The 27,993-nt window shown below is 46.5% G+C and overlaps 5 protein-coding genes across 6 annotated transcripts; all 5 read right to left on the bottom strand.

Annotated features, from left to right (window-relative positions):
• Window positions 1-44: 44 nt before the first annotated feature.
• On the bottom strand, window positions 45-5,095 carry ddx52 (DEAD (Asp-Glu-Ala-Asp) box polypeptide 52). Of its 2 annotated transcripts, none has more exons than XM_056593537.1 (15): window positions 4,959-5,095; window positions 4,528-4,744; window positions 4,137-4,273; window positions 3,790-3,975; window positions 3,374-3,517; window positions 3,113-3,224; window positions 2,871-2,943; window positions 2,374-2,577; window positions 2,122-2,212; window positions 1,615-1,737; window positions 1,359-1,509; window positions 1,185-1,260; window positions 962-1,033; window positions 524-784; window positions 45-333 (listed from the first exon to the last, which is right to left on the bottom strand). In XM_056593537.1, exons 1-15 carry the CDS (start codon window positions 5,043-5,045, stop codon window positions 282-284), a joined length of 1,986 nt encoding a protein of 661 aa, XP_056449512.1. In that variant the 5' UTR covers window positions 5,046-5,095; the 3' UTR covers window positions 45-281. The 2 variants fall into 2 exon arrangements, with proteins under 2 accessions (XP_056449512.1, XP_056449513.1); XM_056593538.1 differs by having other exon boundaries at window positions 4,137-4,270.
• Window positions 5,096-5,226: 131 nt separating this feature from the next.
• Window positions 5,227-15,893, bottom strand: heatr6 (HEAT repeat containing 6). The gene is made up of 20 exons (XM_056593533.1): window positions 15,597-15,893; window positions 15,037-15,144; window positions 14,789-14,929; window positions 14,462-14,577; window positions 13,580-13,694; window positions 13,403-13,504; window positions 13,010-13,156; window positions 12,366-12,613; window positions 11,839-12,013; window positions 11,285-11,491; window positions 10,764-10,863; window positions 10,022-10,410; window positions 9,468-9,590; window positions 9,222-9,308; window positions 8,973-9,107; window positions 8,630-8,752; window positions 7,878-8,002; window positions 7,424-7,520; window positions 6,338-6,542; window positions 5,227-6,085 (listed from the first exon to the last, which is right to left on the bottom strand). Exons 1-20 carry the CDS (start codon window positions 15,858-15,860, stop codon window positions 5,469-5,471), a joined length of 3,624 nt encoding a protein of 1,207 aa, XP_056449508.1. The 5' UTR covers window positions 15,861-15,893; the 3' UTR covers window positions 5,227-5,468.
• Window positions 15,894-16,409: 516 nt separating this feature from the next.
• Window positions 16,410-18,500, bottom strand: dynll2b (dynein, light chain, LC8-type 2b). Its single transcript, XM_056593566.1, has 3 exons — window positions 18,391-18,500; window positions 17,128-17,266; window positions 16,410-17,026 (listed from the first exon to the last, which is right to left on the bottom strand). The coding sequence occupies exons 2-3, from the start codon at window positions 17,257-17,259 to the stop codon at window positions 16,889-16,891; spliced, it is 270 nt and encodes an 89-aa protein (XP_056449541.1). The 5' UTR covers window positions 17,260-17,266; window positions 18,391-18,500; the 3' UTR covers window positions 16,410-16,888.
• A 2,133-nt stretch (window positions 18,501-20,633) lies between these two features.
• LOC130385189 (serine/arginine-rich splicing factor 1-like) lies at window positions 20,634-22,350 on the bottom strand. Its single transcript, XM_056593563.1, has 4 exons — window positions 21,923-22,350; window positions 21,453-21,673; window positions 21,197-21,369; window positions 20,634-20,977 (listed from the first exon to the last, which is right to left on the bottom strand). The coding sequence occupies exons 1-4, from the start codon at window positions 22,108-22,110 to the stop codon at window positions 20,801-20,803; spliced, it is 759 nt and encodes a 252-aa protein (XP_056449538.1). The 5' UTR covers window positions 22,111-22,350; the 3' UTR covers window positions 20,634-20,800.
• A 156-nt stretch (window positions 22,351-22,506) lies between these two features.
• On the bottom strand, window positions 22,507-27,650 carry pigs (phosphatidylinositol glycan anchor biosynthesis, class S). The gene is made up of 12 exons (XM_056593549.1): window positions 27,546-27,650; window positions 26,900-27,039; window positions 26,681-26,792; window positions 26,490-26,579; window positions 26,192-26,283; window positions 25,759-25,999; window positions 24,853-24,995; window positions 24,619-24,733; window positions 24,373-24,518; window positions 23,844-23,947; window positions 23,446-23,656; window positions 22,507-23,279 (listed from the first exon to the last, which is right to left on the bottom strand). The coding sequence occupies exons 1-12, from the start codon at window positions 27,562-27,564 to the stop codon at window positions 23,001-23,003; spliced, it is 1,692 nt and encodes a 563-aa protein (XP_056449524.1). The 5' UTR covers window positions 27,565-27,650; the 3' UTR covers window positions 22,507-23,000.
• Window positions 27,651-27,993: the final 343 nt, after the last annotated feature.

The raw sequence follows: 27,993 nt of genomic DNA, 5'->3' as shown, positions 1-27,993 counted from the left end.
AACAATCATAAGCATGAATAAGTAATTTACCTACTATAAATGTTTTTTTCTCCATTTAAAAAAAAAGGTACATTTGTCACTGTGCTGCTCAAGTAACAGCACAGTGCTCAACTAAGTACTATTCAGTTAGTTTACACCATATGCCTAACCAGTAAGCATGAAGAAACCAGACATGACATAAGAATTATTTATTAGAAATCAAAATCCAAAAGGGTCCATAGAGTACAACAGTAGCATGACTGCAAAATAAAAAGTCCATCGTTCTGTCATCAGATCAGATATCAAGCCGTCCCTCCGTCTCCTTTAGTTTTCTTGCCTCTCTTCTTTGGGGAGCTGAAACAACGATAACATAACTATTAATATACTACTCCGAATTTTCCTGTACCACAATCATGTATGACATTTCAACACTTTCTGTCCTTCAACCATAACAGTGATTGAATCCATTGTAGGACTTAATGCCGATAGCTGTATACAGCACAAATAATGCAAATTGGACCACAACCCACACAGATTAACTTACATCTTCGGCTTTGACCCCTTCTTCTGAGATATCTGCTGGTTTGTTTTCTGCATTTTCTTTTTTCCCTGTTTCTCTCCACCTTTGCCCCCCATCGTGTTAGAGACGCTCTGAGGCCCAGACTCTGGCTTCCCAGCTGCCTGCTGGGATTTCTTCTTCTGCAGCTTTTTTGGTCCTTTGTCGTTTCTGTGCATCATTGAGCGTGGCGTGGTGGAGATCGTGGCTCTGTGGGGGGGTTTCTGTTTGAGCCACCTCTTCAGTTTACTGGATGGAAAGAAGAAAAAGGCTCACCATGAGAATCATCATTATAAACAAATGAATTATCAGAACATGTGGTGAATCGACAACGACACCGATTCAAGCAACTGCGTACACAGCAGTACTTAAACACGGTGTCGTTTCACCACGGCGTGTTGGAAGTTCAAGGAGGAGGATGTGTACCCTTTGATCTTCTTCAGGCCCATCATATAGTCGGGTACGGGACAGCCTGCCTGCTTGATCACGTTGGCAATGCTGAAGAAGATGGGACAGACGTGTTGTTGTTAGAAATCAAACTCCTTCAATAAAAGTACTGTTTCGAAGACACCGATCAGGGAAAAACCCTGAACCGGTTTCTACACAGTTCAAAAATGCGTGTAGTGTTGTGCGACGTGTACATGCATACCTGCGCAGCAGTGGCTTGTCATTCTCTGTGAAAAAGGTGACCGCTTTCCCCGTGTGCCCGGCTCTACCCGTGCGTCCTGACAACGGATGTCAAATAAAATGCACACATTTTAAAACACACATCCTCTCAGTCCCAGAAACAGTTGATAAGAGACAGATTGCAGAGAGAACTGACCGATGCGGTGGATGTACTCCACGGCGCTGGTTGGGAAGTCGTAGTTCAGAACCAGATTGACTCCTTTGAAGTCGATTCCTCTAGCCAGGATAGCAGTGCAGATCAGCACCCATATATCGCCTGAGCGGAAACTCTTCATCACATTGTCCCTCTGGCAGAGAAACCAAAACATCGCACCCAAGTCAGGTTCTGACGTCCCACTCTTGTAACAGTGTTGGGCCCCGGTCAAAAATGTGGTGTGGGTGTGTCTCTCTACCTGTTGCTGTGTGCGATCAGCATGGATGACATCCACATTGATGCCCTCGTAGACCAACTCGTGGAAGAGTTCTCGCGCTCTATCGATTGACTGAACAAACACTAGCATGGGGGGCATGAAACCCTGAGGAAATACAAAGAGACCAACATGACTCCCACGTTCAGACCGTCAGTTCTAAAGAAGAGTTGTGATATTCAACCAGTGTTTCCCCCAGCACTGTATGGTTAAGGCGGCCGCCTTAACAACAATAGGGCCCCGCCTTGACTACCAATGTATAATAAAAAATAAATATATAGGTATATATATTTTATTTTTTTATAGATATTTTTTAATTATTATGCATAAACCAAGTACAAAACTCTTATAGGGAAAGAAAAAATAAAGATAAATAATGTATTGTTGATACTGTTCAAAACAATAGTCGTACGAACTGAAACCCTCACCGAAGACCCCCCCCCCCCCCCCCCCCCATGGTTGAAACACCGTCTTCAACCATGGGGACGCTACCTTTTTGATGAGGTCCCTCACTGCCAGCAGCTTCCCGTTCTCAGTTCCCACAAACAGCAGCTCCTGCTCCACCGACTCCACCGCCGTGTTCCTGGGGACGCACGGACCGGACGGCACAGTCACCATGGGAAAATGCAACGGCACACACGTGAAGTACGCCTGGACCGCCACATGATGCCCAGACCCCCACATTACTCCTCCTGGACCACCAGAGTACAGGACGTTACCCAGCGAGCAACAGGGGAGCTTTACCTTTGGCCCACGTTGACAGAGACGAGGTTGTCGAGGTTCAGTCGGCACCACTGCTCCACCTCCGACGTGCACGTGGCGCTGAAGAAGGCCCTGCGCACACGAGGACAGGAGCAGGCGAGGAACAGGGTGGCCAGCTGATCCCGGAAGCCCCTCTTGCCGCCCTCAAACAGCTTGTCCGACTCATCCACCACCAGCCACTCCACCCTGTAACACGCAGTCGGATCAACAAGTCTGGGGTTATTGATGCTCCAAAATCCCCTCCCGTAGGTTCTTAGCCTGACCAGAACGCCAACAAACCCGGACCAACCGTATAGCTAACCATTAATGTTACACCTAACACCTAAACTTTACCATCTACCTAAAACCACTTTAATGTGTAAGTCATCGTAGGCCGAACCACTGGAATAGTCAGTTGCTCCCAGTTGGCAAACGATCGCTAAGCAATGAGCTAGGTTGCCTAGCTTTATTATGAAACCAGATTGAATCCAAGGTTGTACCTGGTCAGGTCGAGCCCCGGAGGATCCTCTTTGAGAAGGTAGATCAGTCGATTCGGAGTGCTCACCAGGATATCTGGAAACACAAAAAGGAGCACAGGCAATAAGCTGAAAATATCTCTTTTCTCTTAAACTTGTGTTGCAGAGCAATGTCCAAGTAGGCCTCACATTCCAACTATAAGAAACTATTACATGTTTCACTAGGCTCTGTTTGGTCGGTTCAGAATGCATTTCACTGATCTTACCGTATTTTTTACTCGACTGAGGTCCGTATTTCTTGGCTGCTAGGGAGGCCTTGTCGATGATGTGAACTCTGAACCCAAGACCGTCTGACAGGCGAACCAGCTCTCTGTGGGTCTAATGATAGCAGAAAAAGAGGTTGGTTAAAAATATGTCAAAATACAAACCGAAAACAAGAACTACAGTATCCCTTTCTCACAGCCCTGGGGCGTTACAGGATCCAGGTACTTTGTGAAAGTGACGGTGTGGGTGTTTGATGTGAGCACCTGGCTAGCCAGCTCCCGGGTGGGAGAGATGATGATGGCCCTGAAGCCCTGATTGGCAGGCTGCTTCAGGTGAGCCAGCAGAGGCAAACAGAAGGCGAGCGTCTTCCCTGATCCCGTTGGAGCGCAAGCCAGGATCTCCCGGTTCTGGAAACAAAAGGAAACAGATTCAGTCCCCACACATCAGACACATCTGACCCTTCTAGTTGTTGGCCCCACTCAACCTAAATAATGTGCCGTTTACACACCCGACCAGGTCGTCAGTCGTACAAGGCAATTAGCAGTTTGTCTAGCTCGAGGACACAATGGAGCAGAGGTGGGGCCAGGTGTATAGGACCAAACCCATCCCAGTGTTCTCTAAAGTGTCCAGTAGCATTCTGTAGTCGGCTGTGTTGAATAGTCCCTGGAGCGCTGCTTACATGCATCATCAGGGGAACCGCCTGCATCTGGATGGGCGTCGGAGAGCTCAGGCCGGCTTCTTGGAGATTCTGAAGAATTCGTGGGTTCAGGCGGTACTCGGTCTGCAGTTCCTCAAACGTGCACACCGGTTCAGGGACATCAGTGCCGTGGACGTATATGCGGTTCTGATTACGAATGCGGTTGACCTGAAATAAATTATTCGAGAAGAACCGAATGTTTTAGTGGAGTATGGTTTCTCTTTGGATACAAATTGACCACCTAATATGTATGTATGTATGTATGTATGTATGTATGTATGTATATATATAACAACCATATATATATATATATATATATATAACAATACCTTTTCATTATGGAGGTCTTTAAGTCTCTTCAAGGAGGCCCTCTTCGTTCCATCCTCCTGCTGTTGGGGTTTTCCTTCAGAAGACGTTGTCCAGCTGATTCCATTAGAGCCACTACTTTCTTGTGGTCCACCAACTACTTCACGAAAGACATGATTATTTCAGAAGGAAAAACAAGGTGTTCAGCCAGCTCTAAAGCTTTTCAAGCCAAAATTATACAGTCCCCAATAACGCTTTCGTTATAGATTATGAAATGGTTGATTGAAACAAGATTCTTCCTGCTTCAAGATTAAACGTGTTATTCTAGGCTAATATTATTTTTTATGTCTAGACTATTGCCATTGCAAAAAAGACAGCCTGCTTAGCCATCCACCAAAAAGTGTTCATGTTTACCCTGTGTGTCAACCTTGATATCCCTCTTCTTTTTCTTCGACTTAACAGTCAGGTGTTCTGGCTTTCTTTTCCTTTTATCTCCAACTTCACTCTCCCCCTCAACCTCATCACAGGGAGCAGCATCCTGGGGTTCAGTCTTGCTGCTTGAGCCTTTCCCAAAAAAGTCGATAGCCGAGATCTGATCAGCAGCCGAGTCTTCTCCTTGGGAGCGCACAACCTGTAGGGGACATGTTTCTTTAGATTTGTGAGTTTCATTTTAATTTAGATACCATCACACATTAATATTAGAGAACTGTTCCACCTAAAAGGTTGTGATACGTTATGTATGAGAGCAGGCTCTCGTAATGTCTCACATATAAACCAACAACACAACTAACTTATTGTCATGGAATATTTGGCATTCACTGAATTCGAAAACAACCGGCACATACCGTAAAACGTTGGGCATCTTTTCCAAATCTCTTTAAATCAAATTTTGCTCCAGCGCCAAGCTTCCTGAAGAAGTCCACGGCGTCCATTCCGACAGCGTGGTATATTCTTCAGGCATTACTAGTCAACATCCGGATCATGCATCAACTCTTGATGTAAACGTTGCCCTCTTGCGGACACTTTATGTACAATCCAATCATCTACAGCAATTTGCATTTTTATTTTTTGGTCATTGATTGCATTCAAATGTTTGACAGAGAGCTGAAAATAAATCAGACATTTTTAATTGCGGAAATGATTTAATGATTGAAATAATAAAAATATCAAATAAATACATAAGACGTCTTCAGAAGACAAGAACATACCGTCTTCCGTTTAAAGACTGAAGATACATTATGAGTCTGTGGCTATATATTGGTTTAATTCTCGGCTTGTTGCCCTAGTGTTCACTCTCTGGTAAATTGTGACTTGACTCTCGAGGTCCCTCACGCCTTAACAAGACTGAGGGGGAATCATAAGCTTGGCCCGGCTGAAGCTGACAACGCAAGCTCCAACTCAGCACTGCTCTTAAGCAGATCCTCCAGGTAGTCCACAACCCTCTCCCTCCCGCTCTCCCTCTCCCTCCGGACCCTTTCATCCTCCCCCTCCACCTGTAGCTCTCTCAGCCCGGCCAGCGTTTGCTGGAGGGCTTCGGTTCTCTGCAGGACGCTGAGGCTCTCCGTACCGCTCTCCCCCTCCCCCGCCGTCCCTCTGTCCCCCCCCTCCCCGCGTAGGTAGCGGAGGAGGTGCCCTCTGATGGCCCCGCCCTCATCTCCCGCTAGCGCCGCCCCCAGAGCGGGCATGTCCTCCCATTGGCTGAGGCTGAGCAGGTGCACCAGCGCCTGCAGGAGCGTCTCGCGCAGGCTGGCGCAGTAGCGGTACTCGAGGAAGTCGTGGGTCTCCTCGCTGTTCTCCAGCGCCGTGGCCAGGGAGTGCCACACGCAGATGAACCTCTCCACGTCGCCGTAACAACCGCGGCGGGCCGGCACCGAGAGGGCGGCGGCTGACTTGATGCGCACCTTGAAGTTCTTACAGGACGTGACCACAGAGCAGAGTGCGGAGAAGGCATCGCTGGACCAGGGGGCGGAGTCTAGGCCGGGACCAAATACAAGAGTTTGGATATCAGGGTTGAGGTCATCCTTATAAAGGATAAGTGAAGCTGATTCTTGTCAAAAATGGAAATCAATAAAAGGCACTTGGGAGCATTGCCATGGAAACTACTTTTTATGCAATGATGACGGGTAACCATTTTGTACAACTCGCATCCTTGCATTGCGATAATCCTTCTAATTGACAGCTTCATGTTTGGGAATTGAGCGGTTTTGCATTGGAGAGTACTTACCAAGTGGCAAGGCAGGGTTTCTGAAGGCGTTTCCCAAGGCATAACAGGCGTTCCATCTGACCTTCATGGTTGCCTCTGATTGGACGGTCTGTACCAGAACCCTCACAGCCTCCTCTAGAGGGCGCTGGAACACTGAGCGAGTGAGCTGGCCATACTGCAGGAAGTGGAGTAGATTCCCCAGTGCACGCACAGAGTTACACTTTACCTGAAAACAGTCAAATAAGGATAGGGCATTTTATATAATAATAATAATAAACTTTATTTATATACTTATACTTTTCAAAACACAGTTACAAAGTGCTGAACATTAAAAACACAATTAAAACAAAGAGCATTAAATACATGTGATTTACAGGAAGAAGACAGGAATAAAAACAAAGGCAGGCTCAAATGAAATCTGGAAAAGCTCTCCGGTAAAAGTGGGTTTTGAGGAGAGATTTAAAAATGGGCAGTGACTCAGTCAACCTAATTTCCTCAGGCAAGTCATTCCAGAGCTTCGGTGCCTGTATTGATATAGCTCTGTCCCCTTTAGTTATGAGCCTGGACTATGGGAGGAACAGCAGTCTACTGCCTGAGGACCTCAGACTACGAGACGGCACAGAGGGGACTAAAAGCTCGGAAATATATGCTGGGGCCAAGTCATGTAGAGCCTTAAAAGTAATCAATAAAATCTTAAAATCAATCCTAAAACAAACGGGAAGCCAATGTAGAGACGCTAGAACAGGTTTGATATGGTCATATTTTCTAGATCTTGTTAAAAGCCTGGTGGAAACCTGATGGATTGGTTTCAGGTATTCTACTGATTGGCCTAGACTGTGGGAGGTGTTTTGCCAAAATGTTGTTGGTTCCAACCCCGATGCCCGCAGTCTACCCGTCGTTGTCCTTGAAGATCTCCTACTTACTCCAAAGCACTTTAAAGTTGCTTTGGATAAAAGTGTCTGCTAAATTACAAGATTAGTTACAGTAGTAATACATATGCATCACCGATCCGCCTTGGACCCCCATGTTATCATGAAATGTAGTCTGAATTAACGGAGTAAAGCATCAACCAGATTATTAGTGGATGTTAATCCGGCCTCCTCTCACCCGGTCCTTGTCAGCAGAAGCCCGGGTGGCAGACTGCAACATTTTCAGGAGCAGCATGTCGGACAGTTCCTCCTGGAAGTCAGTGCCAACACTCTCCCTGAACCGGGGAACCATTCTGAGTCAGCCATTTTATTCAGGACATATACGCTGCACATCAGGTTTGGTTAAAAATAACAACCCCATATAATGAAGCACAAATTTCCCATTAAAGACAATTTACAATATGCCTCTTCTCCTGAAGATCCTGAATATTTGCCTACAGATTGGCAATATGCCAATAGTGCAAATCAAACTCGTTACCATGGCATTGTTTACACCAGTTCAGATAGATAGCACCAATGTGTAGAAACTGTTGTCACGTTGGCAATAAACTCAGAAGGTGATCTTTTACATCTAAACAAAGAGTGTGCCGTTTGACAGAGGAACCCTCAGCATGTAGAAACTTAATGCTTACATGTTGACAATGAGCGTGTCTGTGAGGTTGCCCAGCGACCAGGCAGCTTTGGCTCGGACATTTGGCGATTTATCCTCCAGCGCCATTAGAATGGTGTTTGCTGTGTCGGCCACGAACATCACATCCTGCATACAGAGAGAGGATTTAAATCATGCTCAACACGTTTGTTGAATGGCCGATCCAAACCTGATTTCATCATGCAGGACATGGTCAGGATGGAAATCTGAGATTGCTGGGCAGTGAAACAGTGTAGTGAGTGATATTATCACATCATTAGATATTCAGATACCACTTGGCCTCTTCAAGGAGCTTCATGCAGTCCGACCCAGGCTTAATGGTGTTGGAGAACAATGGCAGCCTGGTAGCACAATCCAGCATCTCTAACCATTTCAGGATTTAACATTATGCCACAGCCTAATATTGACTTGATAAACAGATAAAAATCGTATTGGTCTTCAGAGGCCAGGACTGAGATGTATACAAGGTAAACCTGTGTGAGTGCACACAATGGATTAAAGGGTTTCCATCCAACATTTAAGGAGGTTACAGCATATTGATTTTTAGGAGCTTTACTTAGAAAAGTCCTTTGGTTTTAACATAAACTCAAAACTCAAAAACATGATCTTGGACAAAACCAATATCTAGACGGCCTTTTAGGTGAGAAAAGATCACGTATCCAAACAGAACTTTTCTATCTAACTGAAAAAAGAGCAGAGCCAGGGTCGGACCCCCGCCTGGTGCTGGGAGGGTACCTCTCGGAGGCTGGGGAACAGGATGTAGACCCCCAGGGCCCGCACTGCCGCCGCCTTCACCAGGGAGTTCTCACTGTAGGTCAGGCCCAGCAGCACCGTGATGCACATCATCTGGATCTTATCCTGCACACACCGAACACACAGTCGGTCCTCTCACCCCAAAACACACACAATCTTATCCTGCATGCGATACAATCACATAATGAAACCAAAGGCCACTTATAATACAGCCTTGGACTGACGTCGTCGATGTAATACACAACAGTACCAATACAAACGTGCACTCCTACGACAACACACCGCTCATGGTATGCTACGCACGGGTGAACCACGGGGCTCTTACCTCCAGCTGTGTGAAGGCCAGAGGGAGGATGGAGGACAGAGCGTCACACGCGCTGGTCTGCAGGGTGGGGTGATGCTCACTCTGAAGGGCCCCGTTCAGGGGCCCCCGGAGGACCTCGGTCCAAAACTCCACCACCTACGCACACATTTTAGTTACATTTAGTGCCAACAGCAGCCTTGAGTACTGTAATGACCTTTTGCTCGTACAGCGTGTCGAGTATACTAAAGAACAGAGTGCTGTAGTAGTGACCTGGCTCATGGGCAACCGGGCAGGCAAAGGGACGGTGCTCTCCGGTCGGTTCTGCTGGATGATCCCCGTGCCCAGCTCGTCCAGCAGCTGCGCACACAGGACCAGAGCAGGAAACATCACACACACTGTGTACATCCACAGGTAACACGGGTCATTTGGTAAAAGACGACTTTCCAAAGGAGTAACAATGCGATGAGCTAGGCAAGGGCTATCCTGGGTAATAAGCTACCGTGGTAGCGGTCATACCTTGGTGCCGTGAAGCTGGACGGAGGGGTCTGACTCCTGGAGACATCGGGCGCTCACCTGGCCCAGCTCACTCATACACACCTGGGTCAGACAGAAGTAGCCCCGCACCAAATGGGCAAGAACCTGTAGCGCGCACACACACACACACACACACACACAGACACAGAGAAGAACCTGTTAAACACACATACGCTAGGGCTGCTCGATTATGGGAAAAATCATAATCAAGATTATTTTGGTCAATATCGAAATCACGATTATTCAAACGATTATTTTTGTATTTATTCAGAATGTCTCTCCCAGAAAAGCCCTTGTAACTGAGAACTTTGAAATTTTGCGTCAAAAAGAAAAAGTTTGGATCTAAAATGATACACATATATGTATCCAGCTGATCTGCCCTTTCAATAAAACATTCAAAAAATAAAAAATAATAATAATCAAACGCTAGTTTGACGCTAAAATCTAAATCGCGATCAAAATTCGATTAATCGCCGAGCCCTAAAATACGCACAAGTATATATCACACACAAAACACAAACCCAAGCAGGCCTCACCTGCAGCGCCTCCAGGCGGACGGGGGAGGGCTCGGAGGCCACGGCGGCCCCTGTCCCGCCTGCCTCGCTGTCCGACTGCTCGTCCCAGGTCTCCGTCACCAGCTGGATGCACAGCTCCAGCAGCCAGGGGGAGCCCGGCTCCGCCCCTTCCTGCTCCGCCGGGGTCCGGAGGCGGGGGGAGCGTCCGTGGGAGCCGGGCGTCTTCGACGGCGAGGAGAGGCCGTCCCTGTGTCTCCAGCTGAGGGCCGCGTCCTGTGGCGTGCCCACGCCGCTGCCGCCGCCGCCACTGCCCTCGGGCTGCCGCAGGAGGAGCTGCACCTCAGGCAGGGGGGCCTGGGCCGTTACCATGGCGCCGTAGAGCGTCAGCGCAGAGACGCGGACGTTCACGTCTGTCCAACGCGAGAGTAAGAGACGAGAGACAGAGAGAGACAGAGACAGAGACAGAGACAGAGACAGAGACAGAGAGAGAGAGACAGAGACAGAGACAGAGACAGAGACAGAGACAGAGAGAGAGAGAGAGAGAGAGAGACAGAGAGACAGAGAGACAGAGAGAGACAAAGAGAGAGAGACAAAGAGAGAGAGAGAGAGAGACAGAGAGAGAGACAGAGAGAGAGACAGAGAGAGAGACAGAGAGAGAGACAGAGAGAGAGACAGAGAACAACCCCCAGGAGATTAAAGGTGCAGACTGGCTCCGAGGCAGCGGTCGTGACGGCATCATGGCGGTATGGACAGGAGGGCGTACCTCTGTGGCGGACGTAGGGCCGCAGGTGTCTCCAGAGAGGACTGAGCAGGCCGGGGCGGAGGCGCTGGTAGGGGGCGTTGGACACCAGGTAGGCCAGACACTAGCGCAGAGAGACAGATGCAGTTAGCAGGAATAGAAGTAGCTTCAGTCAACCTTCACAGGGAGCCTTACTCGATTTTTTGAACGTCAAAAGCCCGCTAAATTCCAGCTCTAATGTAAATGGTAAACAGACTGCATTCATACAGCACTTTTCTAACTAGTGGCCACTCAAAACGCTTTACAATATTGCCTAACATTCACCCATTCATTCACACACCTACGGCGGTCTACGACTGCTGCTGACTGCCAGCTCGTCAGGAGCAGTCGGGGTGACACGTCTCGCTCAGGGACACCTCGACGCTTGGGAACGGACTCGCAGCCCTCCGGTAAACCAGCCCCCACACACCGCTCCACCCCCTGAGCCACACGCCGCCCCCGCGGACCTGCGGCCCAGTCAGGTGGTGTGCCGGTGTCCCCCTCACCTTGATGACCTGCGTGAGTGTCTGCGCCGAGGTCTCGGCCAGCAGGGCCAGGGTGAGGCAGCGGTGCAGCTCTCGGACGGTGGCGGCCAGCGACAGGGAGAAGGGCGTGAACGAGGGCCGGGGCGTGGCCGTGTCCTCGGCCACCCCCAGGAACTGCCGCGACCCGTCTAACATGGCCGACAGCACCTGGAGCGCACAGGCGCGCACCTGAAGGCGGAGAAAAACCCAAAAACCATATTACGCATGGCGCATCACTTCTACAACCGAAACCAACACTAGCTCTGTAAAGGGGGTCGTGTTGCTGGTCTGATGCCACCTGAGGCAAGATCACCTCTCTGGAATCTGTTTGGTAAGTGGGAGTGTACATCGATGTCGTTATAATTATGCGCAAATGAGGGGTAACTACTGTCCTTTCTCATAGGAAAACAAAGGGATTCTATTTTTACATTGCGTCCCGTTGAAAGTGAGACAGGGACCTTGGGTGTGAATGAGTGAGTGAGAGCTGAAGTGAGTGAGTGAGAGAGTGAGTGAAAGAGAGAGAGAGAGCGACCGACCTTGGGTGAGGGGTCCTTCAGTACGATGCTCAGCAGGGTGAGCGGAGGCGGTCCTGCCATTGGAGCATCGGGGATGAAGGAGGACCAATAGCCATACAGCATCCTCTTGTCCACGCCCCTCACCACCGCTAATAGACAGTGGAGGGCGCTCTGTCGCACACGCCCGTGGTACAGCCTGCGGGCGAAACGGGGCAAAACACCCAGCACATGTAAACAAATAGAGTACGAAGAAACAGTACATTGAATTTTTTCTCCAAGATTATTATTTCAGATAATGATCTTATGACTTGATAAAAGATAACTCCTAAAACATCAACGTCACACACAAGGTTCCCCCCCCCCTCACTCACACACACACACACACACACACACACACACACACACACACACACACACACACACACACACACACACACACACACACACACACACACACACACACACACACACACACACACACCACCACCCCCCTCCCCCCCCCACACACACACACTTATCATGTAATGACACGGTATGAACGTGAGCACCTGAGTTTGCACTGTGCACTGCCTTCTAGATCGGAAAACTCGGAGTCAGAGCTGGTTCTCTTCCAGGCGGGATAGAGGGACGTAGTGGGGGGTTTGGTGGAGGACTCTCCCCCTCCTGCCGCTCCTCCTCCCCCTCCCCCTCCTTTGGGAAGGCCAGGGACCATTGTCTCTCGCTCCTCTTCGGCCCCATCGACTCCTCGGTTCACCTCTGCCTTCTTGCCCTTCCCCCTGGTCTTCTTCTTTTTATTCTGGTAGGATGGATAAGACACATCCAGTCCTTTACCACAGGGATCCAGGCTAATACTGAGCCTCACCACAAAGTAGAGCCAGGGATAACAACTCCACGGTTCACACTGGCCAGGAGTGAAGCATTGCGGGATTATCCAACTCGGCCAGGGAGTCCCATTCTAGAGTGAGGGAAGTCTCTCATGTGGGATTTCACATGACAGGGTGGAAGACACTCTTGGATACGAGACATTTTGGAAAGCCCAGAATTGGTAAGCAAGCATTAGACGACAATATAAATAACTAGTAGTCGTCTTGCAAGACACTGGTAGTCAACTACTCAGGGACTAGTAGGCATCTGGAGAGCAACTAGAAGATCTCTCGTCATTACTAGCAGGCGGGTCTAGAGAGGGTCTTACGGTTGAGGCTTTGCCCGGCGTGGCTGCCTCCTTCGGGGGTTCGGGGGGCTTGGGTGTGGACGGGCCTTCGTACTGAGGAAGAGGAGCAGCGTACAGCACAGACGGCCACTCAACGCTCAACCCCGGAGTCCCCTGGAACATCAGCCTCTGGAGACACACAGCGCCACCGATCATTGGACACACGGCAAAGCCAATCAGAAAACACACCTGTCTACAGCAGTCTATATATCCGGTATACACTTTCCCTTGTAATTCATTATTCTGTCCGTTCTAGCGTGTTGCGGTGATTGCAACACGAACATGAATTGAATAACAAATTAGAAAGCACACACCACGACTAACCACAAAACACACATTAGCGCCAGTAACAGGCACAATGCATTGGAAGCCTACCTTTAACGTGGCTAGCAGAGCGCCAACCTCTTCCCCACCTCCGAACCTCCACTTTACCCCGGAGAGACAGCAGTGCAGCCCCTTCAGCGCCCCCTGGATCACCTGGACAGGACACAAACATCACCATCACATCTGATCCACTCTTTTGAAGACCTGACCATTGGGGACAGTCCCTACCGCGCTGTACAGGAGCTCATCACAGCTGTCGGGTTTGGGCGCCTGCAGGGCTTTGAGGAAGATGCCGTAACATTGGTTCCTGTATTTGTCCTCCACAGACAGCTGACCAGGGATCCTACAAATACACACACACACACACACACACACACACACACACACACGTATAAATGGCTTTGTAAATAACAACTTGGGAGACAAACTATTGGTCTGCCGCACACACACACACACACACACACACACACACACACACACACACACACACACACACACACACACACACACACACACACACACACACACACACACACACACACACACACACACACACACACACTTAATTATGTACTGTGTTAGTAGTAGTTTGTGAGGCCCGTTTACTCATCACAGGGCGCTGCCAATGGGCATCGGGGCGGTCGTTGTATTAATCAAGAGAGGGAGGATTGCTAAGCCCTAAGGCTTAAGAGCAGCATGATCAACACTGTTTAATAATGAGTGCTTGACTTGAGACACTAGGGACAGATCTAGCACTTCTTGGCCATTGCCAGGATAGCGTCTAGTATCAGGACATGGACGAGACCAGGGTCGAGGGAACTGTACCCTGGATGATGTCATAGCAATTGTACCAGTGCATGTGCGTCTGTGGGGGGCTGAATGCTGAATACAAGAGTGTCAAGGCGTCCCTGACTAAGACGTCTCACCCTAACTGCTCTCGATGAGCTGGTTCACTCCACCCTAGCTGTGTGGATGTGTGAATTTTTGTAAAGGCAGTATCGTAAAGCACTTTGAGTCGCCACTGGTTTGAAAAGCACTGTAGAAACGCAGTCCATTTATGGAGAGCCACGCTCGCACCAAAAAAAGGCTATGCAAGATGTGCGAACCCACCCGAGGCAGATGTTGGTCATGCAGGAGAGAGCCACACGCCGTAACTCCAGATCAGGCTGAGAGGGGGCGCTGTAGAGCAGCAGGAGGCCCTGCTCGCCCAGGAGCCCATGGAGGTGCTGTGGAGGAGAGACTCATCTGCGTGAGCCCCAAGCCATGTATAGACCCACAGAACCTCGACATCTTTGTCTGGATCTGACACTGATCCGTTTCTATTCTTAGCAGTCTAAACATCGCTCTAGCATGTTTTAACATATATCCTGTGTCATATGCAGTGTCCGCCTGTCCAAATTGTACTTAAAAAATAAGGTGTTGTTTTGGACCGCCTACCTTTTGGCATTGAGGTCCATTCCCATACAGAACAGTGGAGAGAGCCAGCAGCACCTCCGCGTGCGTCCACTTGCTGCAAACGCTCAACGCACGGACAATGTAACTCACTAGTGCATGTAAGGTTGGCTCATCCACGATTACCTGTATACAATTAAACAGGCACATGGAAGAAATCAATTATTATCCCCTCCTCCACATTGTATGACAGACTATTTGATCTTATGGGTCTTTACAAGTACAATAATTACCTTAAGCTGATTAAGTAGATGGTGTACGAGTTGGCAGAATTTGATGACGAGATGCTCGTTACTCTGTGGTACGAGAGCGCATGAGTGTCGAAGCAGGATACACACATCCTATGGGATGATCAAAGGTATAAAAAGGTATTTCATGAAAACAGCTCTGCTTGAAGGATTAAACCCTGGGTTACGATGTTGTACAGCATGTGCCTGTCCAATAAACAGGGCATGACATTGCCATGATAATACAATATACATATGTATTTTATATTTTAATGGTGGCTCGTAGGGGAATAGGTTAAATCAATACGTCTGAGAACCACACAGTGAATCAGAGAAGTTGGAGATTGATGGGTAAAGGCTTGAAAAGTACCGTAACTGTTTTGTAAACATAACTTGTCTGGCACTGGTTCGCGACCATGCACCAAGAAATACACACACACACACCACAATAAACACAAGAGTATAAACGCCCTATTTTAATACATCACCGGCTTGTCACTCCAAAATTAGTTTGGAGCACAACCCATTATACATTGATGTCATGCATGTCTTGGGTGATTTGTTACCTCTGGGCGAAAATTGATGCTTGGGCTGATAGTCTGGTAGTAGTTTTCTGAGATAAATTGGTCAAATAGCAAGTTCAGCTCTTCTTTTAGGTTAACAGAGTCCCCTCGCAGAGATCGGAGTTTAGAAGAACAACGGGCAAAGTGTACGCCGGGGTCCATCGAGTCACTGGCATGGGGGGTAAATGGTACAGCGTTAGGGGACAGAGTTGTGTGAAGAAATTCAGCAGCATCTCCTCCTACCGGCACAACAAACCGCGCTGCCATTTTGTCAGGAAGCAAACAAGCGGAAATATGATCCTCTTCCGGGAGCATTTCATACTAGCCCAGTGCTGCCCTCCACCGGTAGCTGATTATCTCTATTTTTGAAGGTTTGATCCTTTTGTTGAGCACGACAGGAAGAAATTAGAGATGGAGGGGATGACATGCAAAGGACCACGGGTAGGAATCGAACCCTGGTCACTGCCGTATGGACTGGGCCTTAATGGTATGCGCTCTACCCGGTGAACCACCAGCTGAGTGCTAATGGTCGACAGGACAGAAATCTTTTGATTTGTGTAATATTTTACATCCATTGAGAAAAGAAAAAGTAAATACCATTCAAGATCAAGCTTAGAGCTTTAAATATACAGAAAGAAACATGAAGCCGTCTTGGCATTGGTGTTGGATTCAGGGTCCAGAATACACGACATCCATCAGGGACTTTAAGAGTTATTTTTCTTTTAACATAACGCAGCATTAGTTAAACATTACAATTGCTTGGGAGGTAGACCTTTAGGACCCGGTTTGGAGGATAAGCAAGATGACTTTCATTGCTTGGCATAAATTATTATTCTTTATTAAGTATCAGCAACAGTCAAAGCATTTTTTTTTACACCAACTTTGTAAACAGAAAACAAAAAGGGAATCATGTTGCTAGATATCTTTTAGGCAATAAAATGAAAAAACAAGTTATCATACAACATATCTATATGAAATCATGTACAAGGCCCGTGCATCGCACAGCCAAATAATTGTGTTTAGAAAGTATGAGTCAATCCTCAAGAACATGTTGGGATACTGACTGTAATATTAGGGTGTAATGTTGAGGGCGCATCCCTACAGGGGCAAGAGCCATCTCGGTCCATCCAAAACAGCACACAACTCCTTCCTCCAGGTGGATAATGGGTAACAATTTACATATTGAATAATTTGGAAAGCAGGAGTGGAGGTAGGTAGAAACATGGCCAATCAAATGGCAGCAGGCAGAGTTATTAAGGACTTAAAAGTAACGTGAAGAAGGCAGGTCTGCGTTTTCAGCCGGACTTGAAGAGAAGAATGGCAACCTGGCCCAGGTAGAAGTAGATGAAATGCTTGGTTTCATGCGTCACGTAGCTCCCAAAGTTTCTCCCAACGATACAATGCCACGTGGGGTTGTACTTTTTGTCAAACTCCTGAAGAGGAAACAACACCATTGATGGAGGTACGGAGAGCCTTTCATAGGAACATTACGAAATAGGAAAAGTGTGGTGATTGATAGTGGCAGTCAACCCACCTTTTTAATATAGGCAGCAATGTCCTTCTCAATGTTGTACTTCTCCATGGCCTGCGTGGCACAGTCCACTGCGTCCTGCTGCATGTCTTCTGACATGTCGGCATTCTTTATCACTGCTTTCCGGTCAGTCATGGTGGCTCTACATAGACAGAGAAAGAACAGTTCAAACTGGTCAAAAGGATTTGAGGTGATGACCCCATCTTTAGAAGAGATACCACTCAACCTTAGATGTGTCACTGAATGTAGATGACCTGTGGGTTGTAAAACACAAGCCATTGGAAGAATCCCTTTTAACCTACTTGTCTAGAGCCCTTGGATACCCACACCCTTCCAAATGTCCCCAATTGTGTTATAAGAAAACACCCAAACGTGTGGTGCAATGGTGTACTTGGGTTACCGTGAACGTTGCTTAGAATGAGACTATCGATTAGGGTTGTTGTGATTGAATGCTGACTTTGATATTAGTATTGGGTTTGACAGAGACTGCGCATCGTCCAGTTTTTGGTCTACCAGACTGCACATGTAATGACAAGAACGTCTTCAAAAAGACAGTGGGGGTATAATGGTTACCATACCGGTCTGTTCGACTCATTTACAAAAGGTTTTAAATAAACTGCCCAATAATAAAGCATTGGCCTTCATAGAGCCCAACGATGCATATGATGAATGGATAAGGTCAACATAGACCAAACATGGGTCAGCTTTGGAGTATTGAACTTGCGAAAGTGTGTAGGTTGCATGGTTTCTGCAATCCATGGGAACATGTCGGATCAACTCCGGGATCCAAAAAGTGTCGTTTGTGGGGGATTACCAACTATAATAACAAATTTGGCAAATAATGCAAATAATCTACATTTGCAAAGACTGACCAGTGGTTTAAAGCAGAGAATATTGGAAAGGGTACATATGAGGCCATGTTCCTGCTATCCGTGTGGACCACCTGCCCACGCACAATACCACTTTGACGGGCTATAGATATCTCACTACACACAATTAAATGCTATTCAATAGCATACATGCGGATTTAATTAGGGCAAGAAAACGCTCGTCGTACCAAGTACTTCTACGCTCCTGGGCATGTATAACTTTAATCATGACCACGCAATACGATGATACCGCCTTGTGTTTTTGATGAAGTCTACGCAATGCAACGACTCATTTCAATGAACCACTCTTTTCCACTAAACACGAGGATACCTTCATATGGTCGCATCTCTAGTCAGGTACACAATTGCCCCTAATGACACAGAAAATAAAGCTTACCTTTTTTTATTTTTACTGAAGTTCGGTGTATAACGTCTTGTCTAGAAATGCACAGCCCGTTTGTCGCTCATTTATGCTGTGACATGCTACGTTTGTATCTGCCCCGCCCCCCGCGTTACATCAACCTTCTGATTGGAGGAAATTAATACTCGACCAGATCTTTCGCGATTTTCACTAGCGGGCTACTGCCCGCATCTTATTTCCACCCAGAATGCACCATTCCTTCCTCCTTATCGTGAGATTGGATCCAGTTGACAATCAATAACATCGATTAAGTCTCTTGAGACACTATACTTAACATCGGTATGAGCTGAAATGATTATAGGTTAACATCATTTTACACCATATAGTGTATTCCTGAATAAATACAGGATAGGTATGCTTTGTTAATTTCAGCTATTTTTTGATCCATTACATGCAATATTGCACACTAACTCTACAGTAGTATTTTTGTACATTACTTTTACCCGGCTATGTGTGAATACAGTCAAATCAAGCACTGATGTTTTGTCTTTAAAGTACCAATTAAAACAGGCCTGTTATTCCTTTAATGCATATTTAGTTATTAGGATGCGAATGTCGCAAGGGCAGTAGTTTTGACACACTTAAATCCTTAGAAATGTATTTCAAGGGTTAGGGTTAGGTTAGGGTTCAGGGTTAGAGTTTTTTCCTAGAATTGAAAGTGGAGCTAGCGTTTTGTCCACTTTATCATACATGGATAACAAATTACCAAGAATGCAAACATGTTATACAATAAATGTAACTTTTATTTTTGAGATTAAGATTTCAACTTTGAATGATCATCAGAACATAACTTCTCCACAGCACAAACCTGCTTGGGAAAGAATAAAAAAAAAGATGGCAAACCACATCAATGACACCCCCCCTCCCTCTGATAACCCACTCTATTTACCGCTCTCCTTATGTGCGTGGGTCCAGCCTGCTTCCTGGTTATGATCCCAGCCATGCTCCACATTCTCTCCCTCTTTCATTTTAAAAAACGGATCAGGAAAAAAAAAATTGCCTCATCTGGAAGACTTCTGTGATTGGGTCGCTGATGTCCCAGACACACGCAAAAACAAGATTTTTGTGGGGGTTATTTTTAAAAGGCCAATTAGAGAAAAGATCCTTTGCTATAATAACTCCGGTTGGCTCGGGCCATGGGTCGGGATCTTCTCCCAGTAAAATGCTCCATGTATCCATCCTGAAGCCTAATCCTAATCCTGATCTGATCCTGAATCCTGATCCAGCTCCAGAGTGGGAAGCACTGAGCCCCGTCCGAACCTTAATACCAGCAGAACCAAAGAGAAGGAGGCCAGTTAGAGTCACACCACACTAAAGACATTCAAAAATAAATTCGATCATTTTCCTACATTAGGGGGGGGGGGACAAACTTAGAATGATATATTAAAATATATCTACTAATGATGCCACATGGACAGTTGCTACTTAACCATTAGCAAAACAAGCAAGAAAACCACAGACCAAATGGTCTTCGAACAACACTAGTATTTAGAACTGAGTTTGATTACACCACCCTGGCAAAACAGAGCAATGCATTCTAGGTGTTTGGATGCAGGACTGGTGTGCAGAAGCATTGTCTTGTATCCTGGTGGGCACAGTTCATATATTCAACAATTAAACAAGCATGCAGAAGTAACTCTAGCCACCACAACATAACGCTTTTGTAGACTTTGTGGGTCAAAAATAAAAAAGGAAATAAAAAGGAAAGCTGTAGAAAATTTCTTCGGCTAGCCTTCGGAGGCCACAGGTGTCATACCATTGGTTCGTTTTTTGATTCCTCCTCCTCCTGTTAATCCTAATTCCTGTTCCCCATGCTATCCTGCTCCTCTGAACTCTACAGAGAGATACACATGACAGGGTCAAAGTACAGCAGTTCATAAACACTAAAATGCATGGCCAAGATAAAAAAAAGTAATGGTATAAACAAAGCGTTAACAAAGCGGAGCAACCTCTTCAAAATTGAAATTTGAAAACATCTGGTGAAGTCCAAAAGACCAGCAGGGTAACATTACAATCAGCTGGTGGATTTGGTACTGAAAAGGTCAGTATGAAAGGGGAGAGACAAGTTAGACTACTAGGGCTATGCACACTGGTGAGATATTAGTCAGGAGAGGGAAGGCAAGAGAGATGATGGGACACACACACACACACACACACACACACACACACACACACACACACACACACACACACACACACACACACACACACACACACACACACACACACACACACACACACACACACACACACACACACACACACACACACACACACACAAGGGGGAAACAAAAGAAACAACCAGAGAAGAAGGTTCAACAGCAGATGGTCAATGAGGGGGGGGGGGGGGGGGGTCATTGTCGTGATTTCCCCATGTCTCGGCGGTCTAGGAGCGAGAGCGAGAGCGGCGAGGGGAGTAACGTGGAGACTCCCGTCCGCGGCGTGGAGAGTAGCGGCGTGATCCGCTGTTGCTCCGGCTGCGGCTGTTGCTGCGAGAGCGCGAGCCTCCATAGCTGGGGCTCCGGGGACCATCCACCTTCACACGGATGTATGCCGTCTCTCCCTACACAGTCCCAACCGAACAGACGCATTACAATAGATAATACACATACGGAACATAAGGGCTGAGGTTCATAACAATTAACAATAAGCATTAGCACCTTCCTTCCTCAAAAGGGCCACCTTCCAATCTCTTAAGGACTTTCCGTTTCATCTCCAAAACACTGCCTAGTTCCAGATCTATTGCTTGTTGAGATAAAGTTAAGCCACAGCCCCAACCTACCTCGTGTGAACGAAACTTTGTGTTATCAAGCTTGCGGACGGCATAGCTCATGTCTTCTTTCCGTACAAACTCCACCACGCCGGTACCATCGCGTAACACATCGGCATAACATACATCACCTGCCTCCCTCATGTGATCTTTCAGATCTTGCCAGCTTCCACTGGGTGGTAGACCTGTAAAGATAGCAAGCTGGCTTTAAAAAACATAATTCTGATTGAGAAATCCTACGGAGGAATACTGGTTCAGAGACACTCACCTGACACAATTACTCTGTACTCTGAACGTCGTGAGGGGGGACCATATCTCCCCCTTGCTGTTCCCAGTGATCCCCCGCCGCCACCACCACCACCACCACCACCACCTCCTCCTCCTCCTCCTCCTCTGTTGCCCCCCCGGCTGCTTCTTGGAAACTCGACACGGAGACGATAGCCATCGTAGTCGTAACCATCACGTCCATGGACCGCATCCTCTGCATCCCTGGTAAAGGAAACGGATGAATCTTTGTTGCTCAGTCATTCAGCAATTGGTCTGACCAGTTGGTATTTTAACCCTTAGTGGGAGCATTGATCACCATTAAAACGTTAGCCACCCAATTTTAAACCAAATCTATAGAAAATGTTGCCACAGACCGTTCATAATGAGCACCCATTATTATAGGCCCACTTAGTGAGTCCAGAGTTGTTATACACAGAGATATCGTTTGTTAGCACGTTAGTTTCTGTTCACCTGGAGTCCTCGAATTCCACAAAGGCAAACGGGGGTCCGCCTCTTCTGTTCTTCAGATCGATATCTCGGATACTTCCATATTTGTAAAATACATCTTCAACGTCTTTAGTACGGATATCGGGAGGGAGATTCCCGACATAAATCCGACAATCGTTGTTTCCTGCTGGTCCCCGTACTACTTCAGCCATGCCGTTGATCCGGACTGCGCTAAGTTAGCTAAAGCGTAAAAGCTGATATTACGGTTGATCTGAGAGAAATCCTTAATAAAAACGTTTGATTATCTGTCGTGAAATTGTATCCACATTTAAATGCGGGTGTTCGTTGCAAATTGCTTACTTCGTGGTAGGTCGAGACCGCTTTAAAATAGCTACCTTCAGGTTAGCTTAGCAATTTCCTTAGCTTTAAGCCGCAACCAATCAGATTAATGCTTGAGCGTTTACGTCACCAACCCTATAGCAGTCTTCCCGCCTGCCGAATCAGAATTCCGAATTTAAATCTCCCATTGTTTGATAGAGTAGAGGTGGTTCACAATGGATTTTGTTTTGTTGCTTAAAAATGCCTTAAGCAAACTTCCGTTTTATGAGATGCATTTCAGGGAAAGATGGTGTATGTTTACTCAATTTAGAAAGATGCATGTTGGTAATGCAGGGCCAGCATTCAGATTACAAAGCAGTGCTTCACAAACATTTAACTCTGTATGTATGCAAGTTTAATATTAACACATAAAGACAGCAGCTTGAGATACATGCCTAAATTAAAAGTTGATTATTTGTTTTACTTTGAATCATTTGAAATTTCAAATACATAAAACCATTGCATATAGAAAAAAATAATTCTGGCCTAGGTCAGTGTCAGACATAGGCTATGTGCGCTCAATCTTGCAAATAATATAATAAATAAAAATAACCGCTCCCTTATAAACAGAAACATAATACAATCCATGCTGAAAGTGGCTTAACAGTTTAGTTATCTTTCCTTCCCAGGATTCATCCCATTAAGAAAGTTTTAAATATGAAGACCAGTCAGAAAACTCTGGTCTTCAGACTGTCATAAGTCCTTCACACTGCTCGAGTCCTTCTTAGTCCTTCTTGCTCTGCTTCAACTTGCGTCTCTGTCTGGCCTCAGATGCAATCTTGATCAGTGACAATAATATAGGAACACACATGGGCAGGAAGAGTGGGATGTATATGGCAAACTTCTGGTCGTCTGGAAAGTAGAGGAGGTGAAGGAGGGAGGGGTCGAAGAAGGCCCTCTCTGAGGCTAAGATGGCCTCTTTACTGTACTGCAGAGCGAAGCCCAGGTTCCCAGCCTCCAGCTCTGCCACAGCCAGCTGTAGAGAGGTGACGGTGCTGGACACCTGTCACAACAAAATATTAGATAACAGATACAGAATATAATGACAAACAGTACCAAATGATAATATACAAGCATATGTGCAAGAGTAACCCAAGTTTGTTATTTATGTTATTAAATAAATTGACGGATCCAGCAAATGATAAAGAACAAAGCTTTTATTTCATCACCTGCGAGGCGATGTTGTCGTTAATAACAATGTTGCCTATCTGGTCGAGGAGCTGGGCCAGTGAAGTGATGGTTGTGGTTGCTGTGGCAACGTTCTCCACCGTCCTGCTCCACATGAGCCGATCCAGCTCCCAGTCAGCCAGTCCCGCACCGCCGCACGGCTCCACCAGGAAGCCAGGGGGCGCCGGGGAAGACTGTACACCCAGCATCAGTCTGATACAGGTGCAGGTGCACACATTGGTTAGAATGCACATGTGTGGGGATGTGTGCACAAGGGTTAGAATACACATGTGGGGGGGGATGTGCGCACATGGTTAAGAATACACGTGTGGGGGGATGCGGATGGGTTATAATGGAGGGCTAAAAGAGTTCTACACATCCATCGTATGAATAGCCCTACCGAAGTTGTGCGAGGAACACGCCCATGACTTTCTCCATGTTAATGTTGATGTTCACCGGGAGTGGGGTCTCCCCTCTTCCGTACAAGTCGTTTACATTGTACACCTGTAAGACAAAGTGGAAGCCTGAGGTCAGCCAGTGTTTCCTCTATGTGCACCATCGCATGATCTGGTTTCAGCAGATACCTTGACTCTGTTGGTTGTTATGTCATATTTGGAAGCTCAATCTGTAAATTTTTTCAAAACAATCTCACCAGAAGTAACCATTTGAAGGGTTCTTTTAAAAGAAAAAATCTTCCTAGCGTTGCTAGGTTAACAGCTCACAGAACCACTGCTACAAAAAAAAAATCTAGGGGAAACACTGGTTCAGCATATACAACACAGAGTTAACACTGGGGGGGGGGGGGGGGGGGGGGGGGGTTGGCTACGTTGGCTACTATAAACAACCAATCTTAACACTAACAGAAATATTGTCTCATAGGTTTGGAGAGGATGGGTACGATGTCTATAGTGCATTTGAAAAGTCCTGACCATAATCCCTCCCCAGCGAGGTGAGTGGAAAGCGTTGGAGGCCACCGGCTGCTTCTGGTGGTCGTGGATGTAGAGTGGGGAGTGGTGGGCATCAGGGACATAGAGCAGGAAGTTCAGCACTGGGTTGGACGACGCAGCATTGGAGCCTGGAGGAAAAACACAGAAATATTGAAGTAGAATTGGAGTCCTCTCAAAGCCCTTCGGAGATTATTTGTTCTTGTGTCCTTGAGAGAGAATGAGTCTTACCAAGCCTAGCCTCCACAGGGTTTATGACATGCGCGAGGCTGTCTGCATTCAGCGTATAGGCCTCCAGGCTGCTGTCAAACCGAGGGTTGACCCCCAGCATGGCGTAGTACAAAATCTAGAAGTACAGAGGGTGGGGTACACGTCAAACCTGAGTGATTTACCTACGCACTTGTTTGGAAAACGGACACATACACACACACACACGCATGCATGCAGGAAGGCATGGCCACACACCTGTGAGTCGATGCTGAAGTTAGCCAGAGGGGCCAGTTTAGTGAGCAGAGGCTGGATATAGCTGTGTACAGCACCCTCAATATCCCAGTCTAGGCGATGGGACTTTGGGTCAGGATTCAGCAGGCTGAACGTTATCTCATAACCTATAGCGTTTCATGAACAAAAATGAAGAATAGATTTAGCTGCGACTCCACCAATACTCAGTGTGGACAATAATCACAGTCATCTACTTTGGTCATAACAAACACTTTGATCTAATATATCTTGATACAAAGCATCTCAGTAATGCCTACAAAAAGAAAAGGAGTGGAGCGAACTACTGAGCCACCAGTAAATCTACCTGGCCTCCCCATACAACACCTTAGGTATCATAGGTTCGTATAATCAGGGGTGCACATAACTGGTATGCATGCGCGCCCATAATCAGGGATGCATAACGTCACTTGTGTTATTACCATACTTTTGCGTACCTAACCTTCAGGTCATCAATACAAAACCACACGTGTAGATTGTCGACTTTGGTGTTTCGGCAAAGTAGACGACAAAGCAGAAGATTTTTTTTTTTGTCTCCAAGAAGTGCCGTGGTTCAACAAGAATGATGAGTGCACTGACACGTGTGCTGTGCACCACGCACACACTGGAAAACTGCGCAAAAATCAGCCGATCGCAACGTACGTTACTGTGAGGCATCCATTCGCTGCGTGGTCAAGCTGCTGCAGTTTTATTAAACATTCAGCTGGAGCCAAAAACACAGAAGTTGTGCATTGAAAATGGGATCTCCTTTGTGAAACAGAGGAAGTTTCATAACGTCAGGTGTAATTAAATCAACGCTACGCGTGGAGTGAGTACCAAACACCGTCTCCTGGTAAAAAAAAGTTATGTGCACCCCTCCGTATAATATCTTACCAGGGCTGGACTTGAAGGACCTCATGCTGTCAGCCAAGCTCTCCTTGCTCCCAGGGCTGAGGCGGACTCTGTCACTGAGGGCGGCCGTGATGTCGGTGTGACTGAACGACATCACCTGCACCACCTGTGTGATGCGCGGCTCCAGGTGGGCCAGCAGCTGCTTCTGGTTCTTGCCCACGCTCATCGGAGCGCCCATGCGCAGAACGGCGGTCCGGCGATGGCCGATGTACACGTCCACGCCCTGTCGATGTGTGATTCTGTTAATGAATGGTTGTGAGTCGCTTTGGATAAAAGCATCAACAAAATCACCTAAATGTATTATGTAAATGTATTATAGATTGTTAATGTCATGATAATAACTGTATTTTCTTTCCAGTTGAGAACTCAGGTATTGAAGATGCATGTGAAAAGAAAGAGCAGAGGTTATTTGTACCTGAGGCAGAAGAACAGATGTTTCTGGAATCACGTAAACCACAACCGATCCGCAAGGACTGGCACTGAGGGTATGCAGAGAGAGATCGGCCTCTACGTGGAGAACAGAGAGGGTATCATCACCAGAGTGGTCTCTCGCAAGGATCTCATTCAGAATTCTTAAGTGGCATCCTGCTTGGTACCCTAACACACTTGGTAAGCATATATTGTCATCCATTACATGGATGATTTGCGTGTGAGCACACAAATGTCACACAGCTAGTGTGAAATTGTGCTAAAGGCAGAAGAGTAAATCGTACCTGCTGCAGTGGGTTGCTTCAGGGCATCTTCCTCCATGATGTTAGCCGTACGATACTTTGACTCATAACGGTACCGCAAGGTTGTGTCATCTGTCAAATGACACGAGGCAGAATATAAGTACACTGAGAGAGAGGAGCATGCTACCTAATTGATCCGACAGTAATTGCAAACCGATGAACGCCGTCATCACCGTCCACTTTTTGGGCCTCCTCCTGTGTCCGTGTAAATGGAACCTTCTTCTGCTGCTCCGGCATCAGCGTCCCACGAGAGAACACCACCTCCACGTCAACACTGAGCTGCAGCTGTGGAACCATTTCCAACCAGATGAGAAGAGCCAATGCATGCAGACGTTGGACGACGGATGAACATAACGTGTCCAGTGAGCCATTGATCGATAACACAGACAAACCTGGAGCTCAGCCAACTCATTGATCTGTTTGACAGGAAGCCAGGCTCTGTATGTTTCTGTGGTGCGCCACCATAATGGGACCCCTACCAAGACCACCACCACCGCTATAGACAGGGCAGCAAGCTGGCCTCGTTTGCGTTCTGTTTAGATAGATAGATAGATAGATAGATAGATAGATAGATAGATAGATAGATAGATAGATAGATAGATAGATAGATAGATAGATAGATAGATAGATAGATAGATAGATAGATAGATATTCAAAGCAACCAGATTTACCATTACAACCAGTACCATGTTTTTTTTAACCTAAAATATGTAATTATATGTGGTTTTATGAATTGAATGAAAAGAAAGAGTAATAGAAAATACAACAGATGATGATCGATAGAATATACGCAAATACGTTTATTTTATACTTAATGTAAGGGTCCGAAAATGCCATGTATAAATCTGCAGCTAAGGGAATAGCAGGTGTTAATATGGTTTACTAAGAAAAAACAATTGACTAACCATTCCCCCGCAAAACTTTTTCAGTGCAAGTCCTAGAACTGCTAATGTACTACAATATCCTTGTAGATATATATCACATAAGTATGCAGAACATAAATAAAAGCAAAATATAAGCAATTGTGGTATCACTCACCCACTTCCGCGGTAGCCATTCTGTCTGTGCGGTGAAGAGGGGCGTTGGTTTAACTTCAAGACGGGAAAAAAACATCACGTGATCTATAAAGAGTTGTTAAAACGGATGTTGAATGTTGTTAAAAAAGCTCTAATTCAAAATAGAGTATATAAATGTAAAATATAAAATCAGGATGTATATTTTCTTCGGAGGAGTATGCTGAATTAGCTTTATCTAGAACAAAATGGGATGTTCGGGTTTCACGCAGACTATGGCGTAGTGAAAATCGAACTCACCCATTGTCCCGGATACACGTCATATTGTTCAGCAAACATCACCCTCCAGCGGATGAGCTGTCGTATTCCTGGCTCAATCAAAATAACTACAAATTAAATCTACAATTTATGGTTTGAGTCGTTGGATGATAAATAATGTTAAAATAATCTATATTGTAGATATTGATTCAAGC

The sequence above is a fragment of the Gadus chalcogrammus genome, chromosome 7 (assembly GCF_026213295.1).
Source record: "Gadus chalcogrammus isolate NIFS_2021 chromosome 7, NIFS_Gcha_1.0, whole genome shotgun sequence".
Classification (NCBI taxonomy): Eukaryota; Metazoa; Chordata; class Actinopteri; order Gadiformes; family Gadidae; genus Gadus; species Gadus chalcogrammus.
This window is presented reverse-complemented; position numbering and strand designations above follow the sequence as displayed.

Coding starts and splice junctions, on each gene's coding strand:
- ddx52 (XM_056593537.1), bottom strand. CDS start 5,045: ATGGACGCCGTGGACTTCTTCAGGAAGCTTGGCGCTGGAGCAAAATTT. Junction 3,225..3,373: donor CCCGGGAGCTGGCTAGCCAG/GTGCTCACATCA, acceptor TGCTATCATTAG/ACCCACAGAGAGCTGGTTCG. Junction 2,944..3,112: donor TCAGTCGAGTAAAAAATACG/GTAAGATCAGTG, acceptor TTGTGTTTCCAG/ATATCCTGGTGAGCACTCCG.
- heatr6 (XM_056593533.1), bottom strand. CDS start 15,860: ATGGCAGCGCGGTTTGTTGTGCCGGTAGGAGGAGATGCTGCTGAATTT. Junction 12,614..13,009: donor CGCCGGGCAAAGCCTCAACC/GTAAGACCCTCT, acceptor CCATCCTACCAG/AATAAAAAGAAGAAGACCAG. Junction 10,411..10,763: donor GCCCTACGTCCGCCACAGAG/GTACGCCCTCCT, acceptor CGCGTTGGACAG/ACGTGAACGTCCGCGTCTCT.
- dynll2b (XM_056593566.1), bottom strand. CDS start 17,259: ATGACTGACCGGAAAGCAGTGATAAAGAATGCCGACATGTCAGAAGAC. Junction 17,027..17,127: donor TTGCTGCCTATATTAAAAAG/GTGGGTTGACTG, acceptor TTTCCTCTTCAG/GAGTTTGACAAAAAGTACAA.
- LOC130385189 (XM_056593563.1), bottom strand. CDS start 22,110: ATGGCTGAAGTAGTACGGGGACCAGCAGGAAACAACGATTGTCGGATT. Junction 21,674..21,922: donor GTGGAATTCGAGGACTCCAG/GTGAACAGAAAC, acceptor TTCCTTTACCAG/GGATGCAGAGGATGCGGTCC. Junction 21,370..21,452: donor GTACAGAGTAATTGTGTCAG/GTGAGTGTCTCT, acceptor CTATCTTTACAG/GTCTACCACCCAGTGGAAGC.
- pigs (XM_056593549.1), bottom strand. Junction 24,519..24,618: donor CCCTGTGGAGGCTAGGCTTG/GTAAGACTCATT, acceptor TTTTTCCTCCAG/GCTCCAATGCTGCGTCGTCC. Junction 23,657..23,843: donor GTGTTCCTCGCACAACTTCG/GTAGGGCTATTC, acceptor CACCTGTATCAG/ACTGATGCTGGGTGTACAGT.